Source organism: Rutilus rutilus, assembly GCF_951802725.1.
Source record: "Rutilus rutilus genome assembly, chromosome: 11".
In the NCBI taxonomy this organism is placed as follows: Eukaryota; Metazoa; Chordata; class Actinopteri; order Cypriniformes; family Leuciscidae; genus Rutilus; species Rutilus rutilus.
Window position 1 is genome coordinate 30065488 of NC_140216.1, and position 10520 is coordinate 30076007.

The following is a 10520-nucleotide window of genomic DNA, read 5'->3' on the forward strand; positions in this document are numbered from 1 at the left end:
TCGCCCTGTGGTGAATGTTGTTGTCTTGTTGTTAGCCTGATTGATTTGTATGTTAAAGTGGACTATTTTTTTCTTATTGGAAGCTTTAAAATAATATACAGGTAAGATTATAAAATATACGCACCATATTTCAAATCACACAACTGTATATTTTACATAAAATTCCTTTTAAACATGTTTGACCCAAAAAAAAGGAAGAACAAATGTTTTCCTGTTTCACAATTTTTTTTGTAATAATACATTTTTTTTTATATAAAGTTAATGATGAAACTCTAGTGTTTCCAGTTCCAGTTCCCAGTAATTCATTAAGTTGCTGAGTGAATGTCTGACAGTTCTGCATCAGGTAAAAGTTTCTGATTATTTCTGATTTCAAAACAAAAAATCTGTAGAAATACAGTAAAAATCTGTAATAATCAGTTTTAATCTAATAATTTAAGTTGTTAAGTGTTCCTTTAAAATCTATGTACCAATGTTGGTCTACACAAAGTCAAAAAGACAAAAAAGGAACAAAGCCTAAAAAGCCACATCTGTTTTCTTGACTGTATTTGCTCATTATGCTTGTTTTTTTTCCCCCAGATTTCAGCAGTATGAGTGGACCTAAAATCTTGGTTATCATAATCTGGATATTGAGAGGTGAGAGACTTGGTGTTGTTGATCTGCTAGGTTTGAAATATAAGCCAAGATAGTTTTAGATTAATGAGCAAATACTGAATGAGTGTTTATGTCGAAATGGTGCTATTTAAAAGGATGGGTGACAGTTTAACTCGCACTTCTATTGTGTTGTAAAGTTAAGCAGCTCAATGCTTTGGCATACTGTTTTAAACTAATGTAGAACATGTCCTGTGTGTTTATGTATGAAGGTGCTGAAAGCAACACATGGGAAATTAAGATGCCTCAGAATATAGATGCGATAACTGGCTTCTGTGTTCAAATTCCATGTCAGTTTGAGATCCCTGACTCGTTCAAAAAGTCCCTAAACAACTCTGTAGAGGCAATATGGAGAAAAACAACCACAGAAGGAGCAATCGTGCTCAGTTCGGACTTGTTTCTAAAAGGAAATGTGATTGGCAACATCTTAAACAAAAATTGCACTACAGTGTTTCACAACTTTCCTGCTGGATTCAGTGACATGTATTTCTTCAGACTTCAGGGTCCTGAACCTCTCATGTATACTTTTAAGCAAGGAGTGAACATCACAGTACATAAAGGTTGGAATCCTTACTTTGTTAAAGGATAAATGCCTTTTTTTGGGAGGGAGTGGGTTGGGGCATTATGGGGTGGGTGAACACAGTTAATGTCTTAACTCTCTTCTTAATTCCAAGACGTTCATCCGCCTATCCTGAGCCCACATGTTCAGGTGCTAGAAGTTCTAGAGGGCACCAATTTGACATTGACCTGTTCCACTGTGATCTCATGTCCCTCAATACAACCTCTGATGCAGTGGAACCCGCAACTAGGAGAACAGCTCACACCAGCCCTACAGGTGAAATGTAATGTCAGGCAAATCATGATTATTGTAAATACAGTTCTGCGTCCTGATGCTTTAAACTTTTTCTTTCTTTCTTAAGGAGGATGAATTTGGACAGACAATGATGGTCTCCTCTCAGATGTTCAATGCTACGCCTTTAAATGACCACCTTAAAGTCTCCTGCACTCTTTTGTACTCCCAGGGCGCCAAAAGACCAGTTGAGACCAGCGTTCTCCTCAGAGTGCTTTGTATGTGAAACAGAGAGAAAGGAAAGCCATCATAAAGCATAAAAGCAATTATTTTTATGTATTATATTGGCCCTATCCCAAATGGAACCCTAAATCCCAAAGTATATCCACCTTATTTTGCGGCCATTTGTAATTTTAATGTGTCTTGCTTCCGGTGTCATTCGCTACCAGTTATTTTTTGCTGTACAAAAGAGCTCCTTATGCTGCTTGATATTGCAAACTGGTATTTCTTACCATATTATTAGGCTAGTGTCTCAATTAAACATGCTGGTTTGTAGCGCAAACAGTTTTACAGTTAACTGTACTTTGATATATTCTTTTCCTTATTACCCTGTAGCGGCTCAGAAATTGAAAGTCTCGTGCATTCACAGAAAACACCTTACTTCCGTTTTGAAAAATAAAGTGGATAGGGTGGTAGCTAGTCCGGTTTTTATGTATAGCCTACGCGTGGGTCCACGTACAGTGCGCATGATGCCAATTTCATCACCAGAATAGTATGCCCGTACTGTAAGTAAAAGCGTGTATCAAAGACACATGTCAGCTGCAAAGAGAGCGTCTTTCCACACTCATGACCAAACGACTGTGCTTTGAAAGGCTCGCGCATAGACTTTAAGTCCACAAGACCGCAAGTGCACATGAAGTGAGTAGGCTACATTGCTGTAAAATTTACTTATCCGGTTGATGACCTAGTACAGAATGTTAATTATTATTCAATTAACATCATAGTGTTTTTTTAATTTTTTATTCAAGACATTCTGTTAATTTAAAATTGTATTTTGAATCTCAGTTTTTTTATGTGGTTTCAGACTTGTCTAAGCAAGTATTATGTACAATAAAGGACACAGGTCAATCTTCTCTTTCAGATGCTCCCAAAAACACCATAGCCCTTGTGAGTCCATCTGGTCCAGTGTCTGAAGGCAGTGTGGTGATCCTGAGCTGTCACAGTGATGCCAACCCTGCAGTCAGACGCTATGAGTGGTACAAAGACAGTGGATCCGGGAAGCTAGTGTTGCAGAATCTAGGACAGACTCTAACAATAATAGCCAAAAGTAATGTTCAGGGTCCTTATGTCTGCAAGGTCTACAACAACCACGGGACCGACCAATCGAGGGCTGTCGCTGTGGGCATAAACAGTAAATATCTTGCTTTTAGCAGAACCTTTACTAAGTTAGTAAACTTTACCATTTCTTTTCAGAACCTTGGGTTTTTGCTAGCAAACGAGCTACTTTTTTCAAGGAATATCAGTGTAACATGATAAAAATGAGCGACCTGAGGTAAACAAGTATGCATGGTAAAACGTACTCGGTTACTCACGTAACCTCGGTTCTCTCTAGTAGAGGGAACGAGTACTGCGTAAGAGTATCTTACGCTAGGGGAAAATCCTTTTTCCGCGAGATATTGAAGCCAAAAATTATCCTTAATTTTGAATAATGCAAAACGCGTTGCGGCAGCATACAGACATAGGCAAGACGGCTCGCGCGCCTATTGGCTGTTCTGCGGCAACTGCAGCAGCCTATCGAGCGAGGCCTAGCGTGACGTCAGACCCAATGAGGGTGCTTCGCGCCCGCTGCGTCACGTCCCGCCGAAACGGGCGTGGCCTAGGCCTATAAATATGGCTCGCAGGGTTATGGCCCAGCCTGCCGCCATACAAATATCTTGCAAGGCAATCCCACTTGACCAGGCCCACGATGAAGCCATGCTTCTCGTGGAGTGCGCTCTGACACCCAACGGGCATTGCATGCCCTTGGAAGCGTATGCTAGCGCAATAGCGTCAACTATCCATCTGGATAGGCTTTGTTTCGATGCGGCTAGTCCCTTAGAACGCCCACTGAACGAAACAAAGAGCTGCTCTGTCTGTCTGAAAACAGACGAGCGAGACACATAAGCTCTTAATGCCCTGACTGGGCAAAGGAAGCTCGCGTCTGCCTCCTCATCAGGGACCGGTAGGGCTGACAGGGAAATGACCTGTGCCCTAAACGGTGTGTTGAGGGTTTTTGGAACTTAGCCGTGCTTAGGTTTGAGTATAACTCTTGAGTCATTAGGCCCAAATTCCATGCACGTTGTGCTCACCGAGAGCACGTGTAAGTCCCCTATGCGCTTCACTGAAGCGATAGCCAGGAGAAACGCCGTCTTGAAAGACAGGTGTTTAAGATCAATCGTCTCCAAAGGCTCGAATGGGCCACCTTTCATGGCTTCCAGCACCGTAGAAAGGTCCCATTCAGGGACTGAGGGAGGTCTGGGAGGATTCAGTCTCTTAGCTCCTCTGAGGAAGCGGATAACTAAATCGTTCCTTCCTATTGACTGACCAAGCGTTGTTCTTGAGAACGCTGCTATAGCCGCCACATAGACTTTGAGCATGGAAGGGGTCCTGCCCTTATCCAACAGCTCTTGTAGGAAGGAGAGTACCTCCGCCACCCCGCAGTCTAGGGGTGACACTCCCCGAGCTGCGCACCAGCTGGAAAACACTGACCATTTCGAGGAGTAGAGGCGTCGCGTAGACGGAGCTCTAGCCTGCGTGATCGTGTTTAACACTCCCTTTGGGAGGTCAGCGGGTACCCGTTGATGGCCCAAACGTGAAGAGACCACAGCTCTGGGTGAGGATGCCAAATCGAGCCGTAAGCCTGAGAGAGGAGATCTCTCCTCACCGGCACTGGCCATGGGGCAGTGCTCGCTAGCTGCATCATAACTGGGAACCAAGGTTGGTTTTTCCAGAACGGCGCTACGAGCAGTACTGAGCATCCTTCTTCCCTGATTCGCTCTATCACCTGCGGCAGGAGAGAGACAGGGGGAAAAGCATAGAGCGGGCGGCGGGGCCATACATGAGCCAGCGCGTCCCTGCTCTTGGAGAAAAAATCCAGACAGTGAGCGTTTTCTTGAGACGCAAACAGGTCTACTTCCGCTCTGCCGAATTTCTTCCACAGCAGTTGGACTGTCTGTGGGTGTAGAGACCACTCGCCTGCCGGAACATTGTTCCTGGACAGTCTGTCTGGTCCTATGTTTAGGAGCCCTGGCACATGTGCCGCTCTCAGCGAGCACAGGTTGCGCTGAGCCCACACCAGGAGGCGTTCTGTTAGCCTGTAAAGGTTTCGTGACCTGAGGCCGCCCTGGCGATTTATGTAGGACACCACTGATATGTTGTCCGAGCAGACCAGGACGTGGTGTCCTCGTATTTGGGGACAAAAACGCGTCAGCGCGTTGTCCACTGCCAACATTTCGAGGCAGTTTATGTGCAGAAGCTTCTCCCGTTTTGACCATTGGCCGAAGAACGGTCTGCCCTCGAGCAGCGCTCCCCATCCCGAGGTGGATGCGTCCGTAGACACCACCCTCACCCTCGAGGAAGTCCCCAGGCTTACACCTGATTGGTACCAGTCTTTTGCTTTCCAAGGTTTCAGAGCTGTGATGCAGCGCTGATTTACCTTGAGACGAAGCAGACCGGAGGTCCACGCCCCGCGTGGCACTCTCGTTTTCAGCCAGAACTGCAGTGGGCGCATGCGAAGCAAGCCCAGCTGAAGCACTGATGATGCTGAGACCATGAGACCCAGCATCCTCTGAAACTTCTTGAGCGGGACAGATGCGCCACAGCGGAAAGAGCTCGCTGCGCGCTGAATGTCCAGTGTACGCTGTGGTGATAGGCGTGCTATCATAGACAGCGAGTCCAGCTCTGTGCCCAGAAAAGATATTATCTGCCTGGGGGACAGAGAGCTTTTTGCCCAATTGACTCTGAGACCCAGATTCTCGAGGTGATCGAGTAAAATGGTCCTGTGCTCTATGAGCTCCGAGTGAGATTGAGCTAAAATCAGCCAATCATTCAAGTAGTTCAGTACTCGCATGTCCTGTAGTCTGAGGGGTGCGAGCGCTGCATCCATGCACATCGTAAATGTACAGGGTGCTAGGGATAAGCCGAACGGCAGGACTGTGTACTGATATGCCTGGCCCTCGAAGGCGAATCTAAAAAATCGCCTGTGACGTGAGGCTATCTGTATTTGAAAATACGCGTCTTTCAGATCTATTGACACAAACCAATCTCCTCGGCGAATTTGCGCGAGGATTTTTCTGGTCGTGAGCATTCTGAACTGTCGCTTTGCAAGCACTTTGTTCAGTTGCCTTAGATCTAGTATGGGTCTGAGACCCCTGTCTTTTTTCGGTACCAGGAAGTATCTGCTGTATAGCCCTCCTTCGCTTTGAGCTTGAGAAAGGGGCTCTATGGCCCCTTTGCTCAATAGTTTCACAATTTCGGCTCGAAGTAGATGTGCTACTTCTGTTTTTACCGTGGTTTCGAAACTGTAGCGAATAGCCTCTTTCTATAATGTCTAGCACCCAGTTCGAAACCCCGGGCAGCTTTGCCCATGCATCTGCATGGATAGCTAGGGGTTGAATGCGAAGCGCGCTCTGTTTGGTCAGCGACAGAGGGGCTTCGGTGTGCTGTAACACAAGCATCGCGCTCATGACATTTGAGGCAGGGGGCGCGCTGATAACAGCGGGCAGATTGCCCGCGCTCAACCCTTCTGCGGCCGTCAACCGAGAGGGGGAGGGCTGGGCGATTCCCGTAGGAACTGACATGTCTGTGCGTGGATGTGGGCGCGGGATAGCGGGCACATTTGCAACACTGAGAGCATTGTCCGCCTGAGCAGAGCGAATGCATTTTGGTTTCGTTTTTACTGAAACCTTGGGACATGTAGAACGTAGTGTTTGTGGGCACTGGGTAGTGGGCACATTTTCTACGTTTAATGCGCAATTGATCTGAGTCGATTTCATGTGCGCGAGCGGGACTTGAACACCGTCGTTTTCCTAGGCGTGCTAGGACGACTTCGGAGCCTCGGGCTTCACCGCAATCCTAGGCCGTGGACCACGTGGAGTGGGGCGGCGGCTGGATGAGCGAGAGCGTGGTCTCGCGCTTCGGGCCTGGCGGCGCTGCGAAGTGGCGGCGGTGGGCGGAGGCTAAGGCTGTGAGCTCTGAGCAGACGGTTTCGCACGGCCTGCTGCAGAACTGGAGCGCTTCGGTAAGAAGTGCTTCATGGTGCTTCACACACACACAGCACAGAGTGTAAAGGATATGAGCGCCGGATAGCGCAGCGGGAAGGCGATTGAAGGCAGCGCGGCCAGCGACTTCAGTGACGACCCGCTGAAAAGGCTTCCTCAGACGGTGCGGCTTCACTCCGAATCCAGCGATGCGTATGCTTCGCTTGAAGGATGAAAAAATCAGATATCAGCTGCCTGCGAGCCGTATTTATAGGCCTAGGCCACGCCCGTTTCGGCGGGACGTGACGCAGCGGGCGCGAAGCACCCTCATTGGGTCTGACGTCACGCTAGGCCTCGCTCGATAGGCTGCTGCAGTTGCCGCAGAACAGCCAATAGGCGCGCGAGCCGTCTTGCCTATGTCTGTATGCTGCCGCAACGCGTTTTGCATTATTCAAAATTAAGGATAATTTTTGGCTTCAATATCTCGCGGAAAAAGGATTTTCCCCTAGCGTAAGATACTCTTACGCAGTACGAGAGAGAGAGACCTCTCGTAAGAGAACATCAATTCTTACGCGAAGCATCGGGAGGTCCATTTTAGTGATTTTATTTATTTGGTTTGTTCATTTTATCAATCATTCACAATTTATTTGAATCCCTGAACAGATTGCACTGCATATTATGTCTTCTTTTTTGTAGCGATATATACAAAATGTTGCTAAATAATATAGCTTATAATTAGATTATTTAGCAAGCAAGTGCTGTTGCAGGAATAATTGACTCAGTATCAAACACAAGACATAACATGTCAAATCTTAACGAGCATTGGAGAATTCTAGTAAGTAAAACAGGAAAAAATATGATTTCAATGTGTATTCAATTTAAGGGGCAACGGAAATACTCGCTTAAATCAAAACTTTTTTTTTTTTTTTTGCTTGTTTACATGTCTAAGAGTTTGCTGTATGGTTTCTTTTCATCATCTTGGACATCTTTATGTGTCATTGACCCATAATCACTTTAGAACAGTGATTTCATCTATGCTTCACTAATGATGAATGTGATTCATGACAAATTCTTTGGATGGCAGTGTTGATGTGGCTGCATTGGGAGGAATAACTGGACACATGGTTAGATCTGGGTGTAAACAAGCAATTAAATTAGAAACTACAACCAAACCACATCAAAATACATTTGTATGATTATCAGTGGGCAATTCGTTGATGTGTAAACTTGCTAACCTTAAGAATGTTCATTCTCAGACCATGTGTAACTGCAATGTGGAAGTTTGTGTGAACTTCATGTATCTCCTTGGGTGTTCTTGTGGTATGCAAGGAAATAAGCTGTTTTATATGTCATAATTTAGTGACCTAAAAGCAGATAAACCTTTTTTTTCTCTCTTTCTGTCTGATTCAGGTAGCCAGTGCTCCATTGCACTGTACATTATATGTGGACTTCTGACGCTTTTCTTAATTCTCATTACTGCAGTGGATTTGGTCAAATACAAAAGGTGGGTTTTGAAAAAAGATTGCAAACAGCAAGAACTTTGACATGATGTTCCTGTTTTTAAATATGATTTAGTGTAAGAAGATCAACTTCACTGATATGTAAAGTCCCGGTGGTATGGACGTAGGCCAGTAAGAGCTGTGCGTGTAAACCTCACTCCTCACTTGTAGTTACAGTATCCACCACCAGGGGCTAATGAGCTGATGCTGAATGCTGATGAGGCATTCATCTTGACCCCTTTGGCATTTCTCCAGGTTTATTGACTTAGTTGCAAACATTTTTCATTAAACTCTTATTATACATATATTTTATGTAAAATTCATATTCTAAAATCATCTAAATGATAGTCACACCTAAATGAATCACAAAAATATTGCACTAATGTTGTCACTTGTTTTTTATTCTAATCATTGGAATTTTAATTGTTACTTAAGTTCTATGCAAAGTACTGGAAATGCTTTTAAGGTCTACATTAGTGAATGCATTAGCTAATATGAACTAACAATGAGCAACTTTTTTAAAGTAAAAATCTAGTTATTTGTTGATTGCTCATGTTAGAACTTTGGATTTTTAAAATGTATTAGTAAACGTTGAAATTAGCATTGACTACATGCTCTATCTGTATTGTTCATTGTTAGTTAGTAACTAAAAACTAAAAAGAAACTTATTGTAAACTGTTACCAAATTATTTTATTTCTTCTCTTTTCAGCCTGTTAAAAAGACTTCAAGTAAGTTTGACAGCACCATCATAAATCATCCCAAGGTGTAGAGCAGATAAACAAAGTAGTATTATATCTTTGCACAAACTTTGCTTTCGGGTAAATTTGCAGAGCACAAACTGGGTGTGGAAGATTTATTATCAAAATAATGATATGGAAGAAATTCATGGGTTTAAGATTTTTGTCATTTTCAAAGACCTTGCAATCGCATTTGTCTCTCGTGCTATTAGGAGTTTGAAGACATGAGAGGATCCATGATGTATGCGACCCTCCACAGGACCAGTGACTCTGTTTACAATGTAATACAGGTCAGAGTTTTAGTATTAAAGGTTAATTTTGTTAAACCAGACAAAAAAACAACAACAACATTCTTCTATTTGAACGCGATATGCTTGGCATGCAAGTAGGCCTAAACTTTGAAAGATGCATTGAAGACCTGTTGCAACAGTTGCATTTGTTATTTCTCTGGAAAACAGCAGTTGTATTCCATGTAAGTTGTGTTTAGATACACTATGGGGATTTTCCCCATGACCTAATTCAATCAAATGTCAAATCAAAAAGATTAATGGTTATCAATTTCCTGAGACAGGAAATAGATAGTTATATTTCTCAGAAAACAGTTGTGCAAGCATAATAATCACTGATAGACTGATCACAAGATGCTCTGCTGACATGTGCAAAAGCTTTGGGGTGTGAAGATAGAGGGGCAAAATTTGTCAAGATTTCATATGGATTGCTATATCATATCATTACAAACCATAATGAAGACCCACCCAATTTGTATGAAAGACTAAAATGTTTGTGTAACGATCATCAGTTTTCTCATCTGAAAAATAAGATATCTGCATTGTATACAATGTTAAAAAGTTATGACACACTGTATGTACTATGCATATACATATATTGTATATTTCTCTTTACTGCAGACGAGGGACAGAACTGAAGATGACTACGAAAACAGAAACTTGAGTTAACATCAGCCCAGGTCGGAGAGAAGTTAGCTAGACACAAAATGCTGTGGTGCCCACATTGGAGACAGATTCTAATCTGGTCTGAGTCCTGAACTCTGTCTCATGTGGTTTTCTGCACTACTTGTGTTTCGCATCTCGACTTTTGCTAATAATAAAATGGCAAAAGGCCATACTTTCATTCAACAAGGATGCATTAAATGAATTAAAAGTGACAGCAAAGACATTTATAATGTAGATTTATGAAATAAATACTATTTTAAACTTTCTAATCAAAGACTCCTGGCAAAAATGATCTGTTTCCACAAATATAAGCAGCACAACTGTTTTCAATATTGATAATAATAAGAAATGTTTCTTGAGCACCACATCAGCATATTAGAATGATTTCTGAACGATCATGTGACACTGAATACTGGAGTAGTGTAATGCAGACTTGGAGGTGGTTAAATCGAGATGGTTAATCATACCGATTTATGATAGTGTGTAATATGTATACATCTACATGTTAAAAACATCATGGAATAAAAATTCTAGGCAGATCGGGAGGGTTGTAACTCTGTCCAAAACAAAGACTGAACAAAATGGGGCCATAGTTGTGAGCTGGAAAAACAATAAGAAGGTCTGAAAGACTTTCATTTGTAGCAGACAAAATCTG

The 10520-nt window shown here is 43.2% G+C and overlaps 1 protein-coding gene across 2 annotated transcripts; it reads left to right on the plus strand.

The window, feature by feature from the left end:
- Positions 1 to 250: 250 nt before the first annotated feature.
- LOC311299902 (myelin-associated glycoprotein) lies at positions 251 to 10139 on the plus strand. Of its 2 annotated transcripts, XM_084423834.1 has the most exons (10): positions 251 to 343; positions 577 to 633; positions 861 to 1208; positions 1323 to 1483; positions 1569 to 1716; positions 2580 to 2849; positions 8086 to 8179; positions 8885 to 8903; positions 9125 to 9202; positions 9821 to 10139. In XM_084423834.1, the coding sequence occupies exons 1-10, from the start codon at positions 322 to 324 to the stop codon at positions 9866 to 9868; spliced, it is 1245 nt and encodes a 414-aa protein (XP_084279960.1). In that variant the 5' UTR covers positions 251 to 321; the 3' UTR covers positions 9869 to 10139. The 2 variants fall into 2 exon arrangements, with proteins under 2 accessions (XP_084279960.1, XP_084279961.1); XM_084423835.1 differs by lacking the exon at positions 9125 to 9202.
- Positions 10140 to 10520: the final 381 nt, after the last annotated feature.